Here is a 16,121-nt window from a genome sequence, read left to right on the forward strand (position 1 = left end):
TGCTCCCACAAACACACACCTCCCCAGGTGCAGGTCTGCCTGCCCTGCCCAGCACAGCTGGGGTCAGTCATAGATCCAGCAGCCCCCAGTCTGGCTGCTGGTATTTTGCAATGCCCACACAGGGTTTGGGATAAGGTCAGCAGGGTGCTCAGACTTGCTGCTGTAACTCATCAAGCCTCAGCAAGTTTGGAACACTATTTGTCATAATGGAGATACAATCAAAGACTTCAAATACCCTGCCAAAATTCCCCCACAGATTATTACCTTCAGAACGACTGGAAGACGGGGCATAATTCAAACAAAACAAAGAGCCACAATGTAGAACTCAGCTGCTACCAGTACTGATTGGGAAAGTGAAACTAGCTTCTCACAGCTGTTGCAATGCTGGTAACCTGTGCATATTTACTCCTTGGAAAACTCGACTGTTTCTCACGTAGTCACATAGGAGCAGATAAAAATACCAGTCATTTAAATAAAATGCAAATAAAAGCAAAACTCCCCTACATCACAAAGCTACTCAAACCTTTAGTCTATGCTTAAATACCTAGAGCTGCTTCCACCATCTAAGCAATTTTTGAGTTGCTATGAACAACAATTCTTCAGGTGAAATCAGGTAACCGGGGTTTTACTTGCAGGGGATAAAAATATGTGTTACAGAAGCATTCCTCATAAAACTACTTCATCAGACTTTTTTCCCTAATGAACTACCCAAAAGACACCCAAATATTTGAATAAAATACCCATTAGAGCAGCCATATATCCAGTAATTTTACAAGACTGTAACAGGGATTTCCCCAAGATTTGCACTGCTCAAATCCTGCTCTGTCACACTGCACAAGTAACAACACACATAGGAAACCATGGAGCAGCTGCAAATGGGAAAGCACCTGTCAACAGGTTTGCTTAAGGGGGAAGAGGACGGAGGATGCTGAGGCAAAAAGCAGTGCTTTCCACTGACTCCCAGTCTTTGCCCTCTGGTTAATAAGGACCATGGGGAATCCAACATCAGCAGCATCAATATTAAGTTTCCCTAAACAGTGAATATCATACTGCAAGAACACCACAGAAGGAATAAGCCCAAGCCACTGCGCTGTTTAAAGAAACATTTCTGATTGTTTTCCTTACTCTTGCCAGAGACTTGATACTGCTTCTCAACAGGATCAGCCACTTTCCCAGACTCATAGAAAGTACATGCACAAACACAACTCGAGTTCAGATCTCTTGGGCAGGAACTACAGTGTAATAGTTTACCTTCTGAATCCTGACAAATAAAGCACATGTGAAAGGCTCACCAGCTTGATGGAAGGAGCAACACCAATGAAACAGCTTTCGCAATTAAGAGGTTTGGGTCTCCACATACCCCCAAAAGCAAACAGAAGGAACTCCAAACCCCATAGCACTTATTTCAAAAGGTTTCTTCTCCGTTTAAGACATTTGACATGTGAGAGTTTAGTTACAGCCAGTAACTGTACAGTGCTGCAATACACATGGAAAAGCAGAGGGTTCCAAAGAGACAAAGGTCTGGAAAGCAAAAGATGAAATGCTCAAAAATGTGTGTAATATAATGCTGCACAAGAGTCTGATGTTTTCGCCTTCTAGTATATAAAGAGTTGTTAAATTACAGTGTTTAAACCCTTACCAGTATGTACTGTAACTACTGCAATCCATACACACAGTATGCTGAACTTTCTCCTGTTTTTCTGTTTTCTTATGATTGGTCATAGGAATCTGTGCATCTTCATAATGCTTTTTTGCATGTCCATTCACATATCTAAAATAAATGTAAAAGAAAGAAGTTTATACTTCTAAACAGCTAGTCAACATTCATTAAAAAAAACAGGAATAAAAAAGGCATCCAATATTTACAACAGCATTAAAAAAGACAATTCATTTGTGTGAAAAGACTGGCCAAATTTTCTAATGTTTTCCCCCTTTACTCTCTCCTGTGGTCCCAACTGGCCCCTCCATGTCCTTGACCAAATCCCAAGATCTGTGCTCCTAACAGACTAATGCACTTCCACAACTGAGAAAATCCTGAACTCCATTTTCCCACACCTGTAGTGCACTCAGTTCTCTGTACTGCCTTCACATATACTCTTTTTACAGCTCTATCTTTTCTCCCCCAGCACTTGTGTTTGGGATCCCTTTAACAGAGTGCTGACTCCCATGTTCAGCTTTCCCATTCTGCAGCATGATTTAATATTACAGATATCGAGTTCATGAACTTGGGCTCTGGAGCTTGTGGTTACATAAGGGAATAAGAAATCTAAAATCCTGCAGCTCTTTTGCTGACACAATGAGCATTTTCTTGCTCAAAGTTTGATATATAGGAAACTAAGCACCTTTAATTAAAAAAAAAAAAAAAAAAAAGAGCCCTAAGGTATGTTTTATCTTCTCATTCAATTATTTTCCATTCTAAGGAGGGGAGCTGTTTGGAAAGACAAAAAAAAACCTGCAAAAATAACTGACTCAATATCTACCAACTGCACATAAGAAAGGCTATTTGGAGACAGTAGTAATTTTTTAAAGATTAGTAACAATTAAAATATTCCAATTATTTACTGCACACCATTGCATACCATGAAGTATCTCCCTCTCTCTTAGCTCCCACCAAGTATAAATTTATTAAATAGATAAATAGAGGGAAAAAAGGGTCAGCATCAAAAACTCTTATAGAACACATTATTAAAACTGTAGCACTTAGTGACAGCCAGATCAAACAACCAAAATCTGGAGTTCATTCAAACCACTTTAAAAGACAAAATCACTATGTTTCATAATGCTTTCCCAGAATACCAGCACACCAGCACAGATGTTACCCAACAGAAGAAAACATGCTCACATCTCAGATACTGTCTAAATGTCAATACTAACTGCATTCCACTGCATCTCAAACATTTATGTAGCAGCACGTTTTCTCCAGTTATCCTGACACATAAATAACAGCATTGACTGTATAATTGCTGCACAATTTTTTTGGTACTTCAACTAATACAGACATCAGGGTGAAGTCAGAAGGAATTCTGATGGCAGCTACTTCTTACATTCTATGGCAATGACTTTAGGTCCAAAACTACACTACAGTACATTTAAGTTATTTTCAGTGTCAGCTGAATAGTTGCTGTTTCTCTCAAAATAAGTTGTGCTAACTTGTGGCTTTGCAACAATTCTTATTGTGTTTATCTTATCACAAAAGAAACATCTTCCACAGAACGGAATGTTAAAATAGCCTACTAAACTATCAGTTCTCCACACACTTTTTGAACTGAGCAATCAAATTTACTGTCCATTTTACTTAAAAAACCCAATGAAATAAAACCCCCATATCTTGAATATAATCTCTGGACTTCTCATAAAGTAGAAAGAACCATGTTAAGCATAAACATACAATGTTAAATGAGACAATGAAAGGTTTATTTCAGGGAAATTTTGAATGAACTGCCTCAGAGCCAAGCAACAAAGGAGAAAGATAAAGGTGTGATTAAGATTTGCACACCAACACTGTACGCACCTTCCACAATGGACACTCGAACACGTCAGACAGACCCAGGGACTTTTATTTGACCGGCACACTATAAAAGATTTTTAAAAAAAAGTGTCAAACGAATGAAGTCTACTTGATTTTAAAATACAATACAAGAATATCAGAATGACAAAAACAGTGGCAAACGTTCCAATTTTTTCTTTTGGCTTTTAATAACAGTCCAGTGAACACAGGATAAAAAGCTATGGCTCTTCTGTTTCATAGAACTTGTTATACAAGGAACCATTTTAAAGAAGATATTGCAAGAAGCGTGGCAATCTTGTAAAGAAGCACATAGAATAAATTACTGTGCAATGCATGCTAATACACACCATTTATACAATGTGTATTCCTACGCTGCAGTGCTGATATAGAATTTATCCATAATGATTTCATCCTCAGTCCCGCACAAGCAGCTGAAAGGTTAAAATGTAACACCAGTGCTGTGCTTCACAATCTACTTAAGACATCAGAAGATGTTACCTAAGTTTTTGGCTGTCATATTTTAAGTCTAGAAAATTTAAAATATGGATGTTTTAATCTAAAGGTCTTAAACAAAAAAAAAAGGGGCAAACACTAAAAAAAGATGAAACACCATCCCAGGGTAGGGCCACGGAAATGGGATATTCCAACTCTAATTCCAACCCAGCAGGTCACTGAAAGAGGGAAGCTACGAAATACAACACTTAGATTTGAATGAAATAAAATTGTTAACAACTATCCATTACCACAGAATTTACAAAAATAATAATACGCTTCCAAATACCCAACTAGTATGATGAGAAAATTAAAATAAAATGCTAAGAGCATTGCTACAAGGGCAGAAAACAAAAATAAAATACAACTTCGATTATCCCCAAAATACAAAAGGGCATGATACCAGACCCATAAATTTTACACACCATAAATTTCTGCTGCTTGGAACAGCCAGTGAAAAGAGTCACGGAGGAAAGAAAAGGCATTGGGAACTTGAGGGTCTGTGAGGCCAGGGTGTTTAAAGACAAAGAGAACTGACCCTGGTTGTACATGTAAATTACTTATATTGTTATTCCTTGTGGGAAAGCTTGAGAACAGTCCTCCCTTTCTGGAGTCACACCTTAAAACAAGAACTGAAGCAGCAGAGAAGTTGCTCCAGGGTAGGATCATCTGAGCAGGCTAACTCAGGACTTGTAGCAAAACTCAAAATACAGTTCACCAAGCTACAAACCATGGTACATAGTAAACTGTCAAGATCCAAGACTATCAGAGAAAATCAAGATAAGAAAAGCAGTTTCTTTAGCAAATTTAATGTTCATTAAAAAGGAAGGCATCAATTTTGATTCAACAGAGAACTGACAAGCTTAGCTATTTAGAAGAGCTACTACATTTTTCCACTATCAGATTTTACCTTTTTGACTTAAATCGGGTGGGGAAAAAAGAGTACACTGCTTTTTAAACAATTGTTTTCTGCATTTGAATTTATTATTACAAATAGCTGCTGTATTTCAATTCAAAAGCTAAAAAACCAAGGCATGTTTAAAACGAGAATGTTACTGTGCTACATGGGAGAAAAAGGCACATCCTCCAGAAATAATTTATGAAGTAACTTCTTCAAACTCTTTAGTCAAGACTCCAGAACTGCTTCCTTCAGCTACTTTACTGGAGAAACAAATTGTCTCAGAGGTCTTTGTTATCTGGCATTGGTTCTGCAAAACCCAATTTTTCTATTTCTAAAGCTGCTTATTCCCACAGCTGTGATGGTCATCTTGCAACAGATAGAGGGCAGCCAGGTAGAGCTGTTTTGGTTTGCGTTTCAACTCAGGAACATGGAAGAAGTTAGTCTAATTTGACCAAAACATTACCAAGAAACCCAAAATTTAACACTGGCAAACAGAAGAGAAAGGGAAGATCTTACAAACAGCTATTATCAATTAAAAATGGGCTAAAGGAACCACTGGTCTACCCTGATACAATATTATTTGCTTGAATTTACAAACAGCCATGTAAAACATTAACCAGAAGGAAAGAAAGGAAAGCCATTCATGCACTTAATCTGTGTTTAAGTGCTGTGCGAAGAAAGCATTACTTTACACTTTCCATGCCAGGAACATAAAAAGGTCTTCCTAGGATTAAAATCCTAGCAGAAATTTCCCACTGTGAAATAACATGTTTGCTTTCACTATGTTATCATCTGCACATGGAATTGGTTCTCAACCAGTAGGTCAAAGCATTATGATGGAAACTATTACTCCTACTTTCCACCCCTACCAGACAATTATAATTTCCCATTCAGGTACTTTAAATACCTGTACTGCTTGTTTGTCAAGTGTTAAATTGTACTGAAGGAGTGCTCATTCTGCAGGTTTACGTGTTCTGCACAAAGCCAGCAAACAAGTCCAACCTCTGCACAATACCAAAAAAAATTGCATACACAAAAATTTTCCATCTTTCCTATCAGAGAATAGGAAAAGATGGCTCATTTGTTTACTTTAACTTTTAGGAAGAACTTTGCCCCAATTGCATCACATCAGAAATGTGTAGTTTATCTTCTGCACAAACATCTCCACCCACATGGAAGTGACTCCCACTAAGATTAAACACAGAATCCAGTGTTAAATCTGTGACCTCCAATTGCTCTGTTCTCAGAGAATTACACAACTCATTTTTTTAAGACATGGCTGGAGATTGCATTCTGTATTTCTCTGAGACTGGCTCAGCAGAAAACTGCATTAAAGCCTGGCTCTCCAGGCATTCCTCAGTTCAGATCCTGAAGCAGTTATCATCTTGCTACTTTATAAATTAAATTAGACTGGAAGTTTCAGGCATTACTTAGGACTCTATCAAGACAGACAGGCATCATGGAATGCACAGCAAAATCACAGTCACTGTCCAGAACTAGTTATAATCTAAACTAGAGGTAGACACTTTGGCTTCATGTATAAAGACACTGCACATTATTCCTTTCAGATGGGGTACAGACATGAATACAGTAAGCTTCAAAGTGGCCCTGAAGTGAGAGAGTGATCCATAGCAAATCCCTTTTCAATTCGAAGAACATTACACAGCCCTGGAAGTTGACCCCTACAATAGATTTGGGTGTTCTGGACTTTCAGGTCACACACACTAAATAATGAGGAATGATTTTCACTTGTATAGGTACCGATAGATTGACTCCATAATCAGTTTTCCAATTGGGATTTGGAGGTTTGGTTTGTTTTTCTTTAAGCACTACTTAAAAAAAGAGAAGGGAACATTACATTAGCATCCCTTACTTTGGATTAAAGTTATGTTCACACACTGCAACCCCAATAAAAAAATTATCTGTCTTATTTAGTGGTATACAGATCAAGGAACATTTGCTGCTTTCTCAGCTTGGACAAAAGTTTGGCTACTGAAACAGTTACCAACTGCCTCAATTTGCTGTGTTCTTAGAATAGATTCAAGTGGTCAGGCAAAGACGACACTAACGTGTCAAAAGAAAAGGGAAAGCAAAGCTGCAATGCCACAATCTTATCTGAGGCCATTTGCCACCTTACATCAAAATCATCTTAGTTCAGAAACTTAGAAACACATTTTTTCGTCATGTAATAGGAAGAATTCTTTTGCAGAATTATTTCTCTAAGTAAAACTTGAATACTGATGTGTTACACAGTCTGCAAAGCCCTCCCTCAATGAAGAGGAATTATCAATTCATCCCCAGGAGAGTAAAGACTCATACATAACTTTGGGAACACTCAGAGATGTCCACGCAGCTTCCACTTTTTGCAAATCACCCGGATAAGGTTATCTTCTCCTTAAGTGACCTTATAAGGTCACTGTGTTATGCCAAATAGAATGAGCAAGATACAGCTAATCAATTTGGTGTTCTCTCACCACAGGGTCCCCACCCCATCCTACCCCCATGATCATGCAAATATGTACTTTTCGTGCTTGACTTTTTTTTCTTATTGAAAACTGACTCCAAATGCACTCGTATGAAGCATGAGTGCTCTTGGCAAACACTGCATTTCTTACACAGCAAAGATGCAAACTGTCACTGAAGGAAAGTTACAGCTATGTAAAAGTATACAACAGACCTGTGGAATGAATGGGTTTGTTTAAACAGCACACTGCATAGCTGCAAAACTGGTAACAGAAAAAAAGCAGCAGGAAGAGACACACAGGAAGCAGTTTTTGTAAAGCAGCCATGTTCAGAAACCTGCAAGATGCAGTGTCCGCCAGAGATCTGGCAGCAGCACAGCTATGCGATCGACACAGCGTGAGCGACGCCGAGCCAGAGCTGCTACAGAACTGGCTTACAGCCACGGTTTAAAATAGCCCTTCATTGCTACACTAAAGAAAAGGTCACCAAATATCAGCGCATTAAGAGAAATACTTTAGTTCTTCTGTTAAAAGCACGTTGACTAGAAACAAGATTAGGGTCACTAAACTATTTCCAATAGTCTCCACAGCGTTTACCAGACAGCCTTTACCAGCCTGGGCTCAGCTCTCAAAAGGAGCTGTAGCAGCACTCGCGTGTTACTGGCCCAGTTATAGACCTCAATAACACACTGACCTGCACAGAAACATCTCCAGACTAACTGACCTCTGGTCAGTTCACTTTATGTTCACACAACGGGTCAGCTATACCAAAACAAGCTAAACTGAATTAAAAAAATCCCACTGTTGCTCTACTCAAGAAGAAGGAACAGTATTTACAAACTTGTGGTATCAGTGGTACAGTGACACTGTGCTGAGGAAATAATCCCACAAACACAAGCACTTGGTGACAAACACTTATCTATGCTACATAAGTACAGCATGCTGTATCATGTGACACACATGTGCCTATGCAAAAACACCACAATAATACTGTTACAAGAAATTGACTACTTTTCCTTTCCCATACCTTTACCTTACTTTTGCCTTAAAAATCTCTCAAGTGTCTTGTTTAATTATGATTTAGTAATGGGACTCCCATTTTGCTTAAAGAACCTGACAATTGCAGCAAAAGAGAGCCGGGCAGTCTCCACTAGCAGCATGCGAAGAAAAAAGCAGCAACAATCCACACACCAAAATGAGAAACCCCACCCTTGTAAAACATGGACCTTCTGCTGTGACACATCAGGCCTAAGGAATCAGACTGAAAGCTACCTTTTCCAAGAATCTGGAAGTAAAGGTGCAAGAAATTTGCAACCAAAAATCCTGGTGACAAAAAATTCTGTACAAGTATTTACCAAATTTACAAAAACCTCTTTAGTAAATAGTATTTCAAATGCAAAGATTTTTCAGTCAAAGGATTCAAAGCATTTTTCAGAAAACCCATTTCTATTTTACAGATAAGAACAAGAGACTGAATCATTTCCCAAAACAGTTTTACCAGCACAGATCAGAACTGAGCCTACTAGCCTGTAGCCGGCCCAGGGCCTGCAAGGCCTCCTTGGAGGTCAGAAGCCTGAGCTAGGAAATGCCAAGTCACGATGACTGGGCCTTAGAAGCCCCTCTCTTCCGCCTTTCGGACCCTGCTTATCTCTCTGTAAGCCTATAGGTCACTTTCCCCTGACCCTTACTATTGGACAGTTTTCAAAACCTCTGTAGGGTATAAAAACCCCTAATTAATTCTGCCTGGTTCGGCAGAAGAGCTGTCACTGAGAACCTTGGGGGACACCCCAATAAAGAATCCTGCGGAACCTTATACAGCTTTTTTTCCTCTCTCTCCCTGCATCTGCTGCTGTGGCACCAGCAAGCTAAAGAGCTGAAATCACAAAGAGATGATAATCACTGAGAGCTGAAATCACTTAAGCTTGCTTAGGCTGCCTGCAGCTGGGACCTGCTTGGGAGTTCGGACGCTGTGCTGAGCCTACCTGAGATATCCTGGCCACGGCAGTCCACCGGGCACAGCCCGGCTGGAAACTGCTGTGATACCAGCCCATACACCTTAGTTTTTTAAATAATTTTAACTGCAGCTAAGGGTAACATATCTCAAAAACCATCACTCTACGTAAATTTTGTAAGGTGATTTGCCAAAACAGCTCTGAATTGAACACACAGAACTTCCCATATGGAGTATACAACAGGCATCAGGTGTTTGAGAATCATCCACGAAAGCTGGTGTTCTAAGTAGGGAATCCTTGAGTTATTAACCTATGAGAAACATCAAGGAGACAAATGCATTGGATGTGGTCCCTCCTCTCGACTTACATCCTAGAGCTGCAAAATGGTTCTGCCCACTGCTGGAATTCACAACTCTGGAACTCTCTCTGGATGCAAGCACAAGATTTTTCAAAGACTGAATAAATCAGCAGAGGAGTTTTCTCCACAAAATGCCCTTTCATTCAAGATGTGAACATCCCACGTTTAATGCACGTACCTCCTACCCTTGAAAGACCTTATTTACAGACAACTTCTAAATGCTGAGGTAGCACTGCCAATTCCTTCCCATGAGTAAATACTTCTTTTGGGGAACAGTGAGATAAAGGAAGAGACCGAGTGAAACTTTCACCCAGCCGAGCAGTTACAGCTTTCACCCAGGCTGCAGGCCCCACAGTAAGGAATATCTATGCGCTCTACATTCAAAATCCACCACACGAAACACTCAGTTGTTAAAACTGAGACTGGAACCAAGGATTTTTCTCCAAGATGAATGGATCAATTCACAACATTTGAGAGCCACGTGCACTCTTTCCTCCTGGCCCACAAACTCACTTATAAACCAGCATATACAATAAACAGCATCTCAAGGCAAAACTGACAAGTCTTCCTCATCACAGAGCATCAGTCAAGACTGCAGAGTATGTGGATAAGTCCAGAATCAGACATTCTGGCATTGAAAAAAACACCTTATTGCCAGAAACAAAGAAGTCTTAAAGAATACAGGTATCCTCCAAGGTATATTAATATTTTTACCAGCAGCATATAAAAATGCCTAGCAGGCAATGTAAGTTCCTTACGACTAAGTACACATACACCAACACAACTGATCAGGTTCCCAGCTTCCGACAATCATTTGTGTATTTAAAAAGGCAGTTCCTTCAAGTGTACACACACACTTTATTATTATTTGACCTTACTGTATGTTTACATTCAGGAGGAATCAAAAGTACTGAAAAGACAGGGTAGGCCTTAACATACCCAGAAGTGCAGTAAGAATACTAATGCTATCTTATAGTCTAGGAACAGGTTCCTCAAAGTTAAATACAGAGTTCAGTGTGCATGGCTGTTCACTGTGGGCTTTTTTTTGTTTGGGTGGGGAATGTTTAAAGCGTACATGCATTTGGGAAAAGCATCTGCTCCATATTTAAGAAGGCCAGTGAATTCCGGGCGAATAACTGTAATGAAAGTCAGGTGACTGAAAAAGGAAGTAAATGTTGCAAGAGTATTTTTTAACCCCTGAGCAGATGAAAGCGCCATTCTAAACAAAGAATGCAGGAAAAAGGAACATTACAGGCTTTGAAAACTAGTGACATGTTCTACACTTAGAAGCCAGCTGGTTTTACTGTCCAGGTTTTAAAGAATACTCCATTTGTTTTCAAATTTAATTTCAAAAAGGTTTTCTTTCTTTCCTTCCCTCTGCCCTATTAAAAGAAGTTCATGCATGCACTAAATTTGCTCTAAACTCTTAACTGTTACAAAAAAAGAATTCTATTTAACAATATGTTGCATAACTTTAATTTGTACGACATCTTTACTACCTATTTTAGAAAAACAGGATTCTAGCCAAAATGAAATCAGACAGAAAGGGAAAAGGTTTTCAATTATACTATTTAAAATGCTTTGTTTCAAAATGAGCTAGCACACACTTAACTAAACTAAAAGTTAAGAAAATATTAATGAAATTTCAATTACATTTTTATCAAAGCAAAAGAACGCATAAGGAAGCAAGTCTCCTAGTAAGCATTACTAAACATACAAAAATGTTAAAACCTTCTTTCACAATGAAGAAAAGTCTCAACAGTATCAAGTCCTAGCCTGACTCAAATCACATTCAAATATAAGAGAATTCAAATAAAACTCCAAAGAACATTTAAAGAAAGAAAGAAACAACCCTCACGTGCAGCTATGGGAAAAAACCCAAGTTACTTCCCCATCTTTGTCTTTCAGCCAAAATCCAAAAGATTGGGTTTCTAGTAAGAAGTCATTCAGTGATAGTTTGTGAACTACTATTTGTGCTCATGCATACCTGTACAGGTAGTTTCCACCTCCTTGTGCTAAATAAAAGCATAGCTCAGTCTCATAGAAGAAATTTCACATGGTTACAGTGAACCATTCCCATTTACAGTGGAAAACCACACATAATTTAGCTATACTAAACAACACTTGTGTGAGAATATAAAGCAGGGGTAGGTGCGCAACTACTATTCAATTTTCACAGAATAGGTAGGTCACTGAAGCGCCCAACACATTCCTAACGCTGAAGAATGTCAGAGAACAAGGTGATCAGCTTCATAGGCCTGAAATTCCCTTCCCCACACTCAACCACACTGGCTTCAGTTCGGCATTCAGATTATGCAATCAGAATTCCACACTGAGAAACGGGGATGTTAGAAAAATGCAGGCGTTTTTGTTTGCCTGTATTCTCAGTGCAGAGATGGAAAAGCATACATGGAGGTCAGGAAAACTACTTCTAAGCAGTGTAAATAGGCCCCCAGGAAGTGGCTGAAATGGGGGCAGGAGGTGCCAAACCAAAGTCAGGTCACTCCCAGCAGAGCTACAGAAACACCCCAAGTTCACTGTGCCACTGCTCTGGGTAAGGCAGGAAGAGACAGGATCAGGGCTGCCAGTCACACACAGACATTCGGCTCCCAGGCTATACCACCGCCACTTCTGAGAATTTCATCTTTCTACATGTCCAGGAGAACGCAGACGTGTCAGCAGTTATCTTCCTGCATATACCACAGAAATCACATCCTACCTGAAAGCGCAGGGAAAAGTATGGAAGGACAACTGACAGAAAGAAAACAATAGAGGCAGTCTGATCTTAATGAACAGGCATAGCCAAAAGCATTTTTAAAAAAATTACTGCCTCTATTTCTCCTTCACACTCTAAAAACATTTTAAGAGTTGTTTGGCTACTTTGATAATAAATTAGCATACAAATTTAAATACATATATTTTAAAACTGAATGCTTTTAGCCTTCACAGAAAAACAGATATCATTTCTCAGTGTAGCAGTAGCCTCCACCAAAAAAAACCAAACAAACCCAAAGTTAGCAAATCTTTATGTTAGAGCAAGACACATAAATGCTCATTTTCAGACAGCAGCCAGAAAAAAACACAGCAAAGCCAACAGTGTAACGTCATTTTGAGTAAGTGAGCAATTAATAGCAGGTCAAAATATGCAAGCTGGGAATAGAAGGGAAAACAAGAGAAAGACAGAAAGAAGTCTTCTTACTTTATATAATCTAGTAATAATCTGCTTGTTTGTAGTTGCCACTATTACATTCCTACTTCCCCAATACCAGCAAAAGACACATTAAATCATCCCCCCCAAAAAAAAGGAGAAAGAAATGTATGGTGGATGAAAACATTACCAAATCAAAACACGAACTGAAGGGTAAAACCTCCAAAAAACTAAAAAGGTCAAGGATATTGTGAGAAAGTGTTATAAATAACCATGTAGTTATTGTCTTTCGCTATTATTAGCTTTTGTAAATTATTTCAATATAGTATAGTTTGTAATCTCTTTTGATACAGTATAATTTGTCATAATATAACTTTCATGGTTAATACCCTAATCTCTGTGTAAATTGTGTATCTTAGTGTAATAAATATATACATTATAGTTTGGGCTTTTGCAAAATATTTAAATAGAGGCTATGTACTGTGTGTTATAACTAACTTTTGCAGGAGTAATTGTAGTTGTGAAATAGTAACTAATGTCTTTATTTTTGTATCTGACTGACAACAGTGAAATGGCTAAGGTTGATTGAAAATACTTGTAAAAATAGCTATAACATCTGTATGATAACACTGGAAAAAGCCAGACAACACCAAAAGCACAAGGAAGAATATACCACAGACCCTTTGGCTAACAATAACTGTCAAACCACAGACCAGGGGGACTCATGAAGAAACAAAATAGAAGACACTCAAAATCCCATCTGCACTTGGCACGTACACGAAGAAGATGAGGTCAAGGGTCAAACTACGATAAGGAATTCTTGGAACATGTAAACTCAAAGGAATGTTTGTATATATGTAATATTCATTTATATGCATTTGACCAATGCAATGAGAAAGTACATAGGAAGAATTGTTATAGTTAACGGTGTGCTTCTAGCAGTTGGTCACACACCCCAGCACTGGGTACTATCCCATTTATCCCTTATTAAACTTTAAAAAATTTTAAAGACTTACCTTTGTTTCTCACAGAAAATACATCTATTTTGACACAGATAAGCAGATGCTCATATTCCCATCTATGAATTTCCTTGAAAAATCAGTATTTCCCTATTTGACATTGATAAGGACCTTCAACCTCCATCCCAAACCTGAGGGTTATCACCTTGCTTCACAGGCAAAAAAACTGTCTTCTTGCACCACAAGGGCAGGCCAACTTCCAGAACCACCACCTTTTTCTGCCAGACTGCCTGGGGGGTATTGGGATTAGATTCACCTGGGTAATTAAATCTGCCACAGAAATCTCAAACTACCTTTACAAGATCCAAAATTATGCAAGATATTCCAAAGGGGGTAACCCCAGAGGATTGTTTTCACATACCAGATAAGACTGCTAAGTGAGATGAGTACACTGCCAAGTGTACTCATCATGTCAAGCACCATTTAACACATCCTCTTATAATCGAGGAAAATAATTTTTTAAGGACAAAATCTTACACTACTCCCATACCAAGGGCACCATAAAGATATTCCAATTCACGCTACAATAAAATCTGTTTCCTCTAACAATACTGAAGTATAAATCAGAACAGCCTTAACTAGTTTTCAGATCCAAATTTTTTATTAAATTGCACTTTCTAATCTTCATGGAATATTTTAATTAATGGCTTTTAATCACTTTTTACCTAGGTAAGGAATGTTAGTTAAAACAGAAAGCAAAGCATGAACGGGGTACTAAATGAAGTGAGTGTTACTGATCAAATAAGAAATGGCTCAAAGCTTAATATAATTCCAAATACTGGGTCTGAAACTTTCACTCTGTCAGCCTCAGATACACATGACATAAAACCCCAAACTTAGCGAGTTTAAGTGTGCCAGCCTCAGCACCTTGACATGATCAGACAAACAAAGCATAATGCACTGATATTGTTTAACACCTGCATACCCTGAAGAGCTTGGGAAAGGCAAGTGAAAATCATCCTGCTTACACTGAAACCAGCTGTAATGAGATTTACCCTAATCTGAAGTAAATCAAGAGTCTGTCATGTACACATGAGTGTCTCATCCTGCTTCCACAATATCAGACGATCCTGGTCTCCTTACCTGCCACACTTTGAGGAGTCATTTCAAAGCACTGGATACTTACAACAGTCAGTAGTAAAATTTGTCCTTCAAAGTTGATCTTCAAAATCGTCATGAACATTAGACCTAGTTTCTCAAAGGCAATGTATTAAATGTCTACTTCTTTCCTCTGAAGCACCTCTTCCCCAATCTAATGTTCAAATTTTGTGATAGATTGCGATTGTTGTGCAGAAACAAAATTTTCAAAAGAAAATCTAGAAAATATTAATCAGCAATTTAAATTTACTGACTTGTAAAAGATACTAAGCATCTGAAAGACTTGCTTCTTTTTTGCAATTAAAAGAAAATTTCCATCTAACTTACGAAGCCAAAATTAAGACTTTTATCCTATCTCAATAAATGTGTATGTTCTAACAGAACTGGTTCCAAAGCAGGGTGCTCTACCTCACAGGCCAGGGTAGCTGCTGACCCCATGGTCAGTTCACACATCAGTAACCAATTCAAAAGGGAAAAAAAACCAACCCAATTTCAAGGAAAATAAGACTGAGTCTGAAAGAACATAAATCTAACAAGCTAACTTAAAACAACAGCCAGGGAATGAATCTAAGGAGACATTACAACCTACAGAGTTACTAACAAGCATTCCTGCATAGCAGCAACCCAGAAAAATGAAAAGGTGGAAGAGTACCCAACTTTGAAATTAAAGTTACTAAATAAAAAGAAGTAATTTTAAAAATATATTTACTTTATCATTTAAATCTCAGAATAAATCTGACAACTTCCAGGCCAAATTAATTTTCCAGACAGAGGGTGACAAATAATCCTCACACACACAATACAGACCATTAGGTCCACACATTGTCCATGATCTCACCCTGAGTTTACACACAGAGAACTGAAGTTGTCTTAGGAATAAGGTCCTACCTACCCCTCTCCAGTTTCAGCAAGTTTTCCCTCCTCCTACAGTACAGTAATAATGAAAAGACAGAAAAAATCAGGACCTCTAGTAATAAAACTGGAAAAGCAGACAGAAACAGAAATACTTATGGAAATGGAGAAGCAACACTAAGAAGCAGCTGGGATGAAAAGGAAAGCCAAGAGGGCAAAGTCTGTACCTGTGCTTTTACACTATACTTGTTTTGGCACTGACTGCAGCGGTGCAATGCCAGAAACGACAGTGTGGCAGAATGGCATTACCTACCCTAGTGAAAGCAGAACA

General features: G+C 38.5%; 1 protein-coding gene across 8 annotated transcripts in view; it reads right to left on the reverse strand.

The window, feature by feature from the left end:
* Positions 1-16,121, reverse strand: part of USP3 (ubiquitin specific peptidase 3) — a 45,280-nt gene that overhangs the window by 23,463 nt on the left and 5,696 nt on the right. For 5 of the 8 annotated variants that reach the window (XM_041489782.1, XM_041489783.1, XM_041489784.1 and 2 more), the window contains exons 2-3: positions 3,512-3,572; positions 1,640-1,771 (exon numbers count right to left, since the gene is read on the reverse strand). In XM_041489782.1, coding sequence (XP_041345716.1) covers positions 1,640-1,771; positions 3,512-3,572 — 193 coding nt within the window. Of the gene's footprint in view, positions 1-1,639; positions 1,772-3,511; positions 3,573-8,635; positions 8,767-16,121 lie in introns of those variants that run through there. The other 3 variants (XM_041489787.1, XM_041489788.1, XM_041489789.1) reach the window with 3 other exon arrangements.

The sequence above is a fragment of the Pyrgilauda ruficollis genome, unplaced genomic scaffold, assembly GCF_017590135.1.
Source record: "Pyrgilauda ruficollis isolate IOZ18807 unplaced genomic scaffold, ASM1759013v1 scaffold96, whole genome shotgun sequence".
In the NCBI taxonomy this organism is placed as follows: Eukaryota; Metazoa; Chordata; class Aves; order Passeriformes; family Passeridae; genus Pyrgilauda; species Pyrgilauda ruficollis.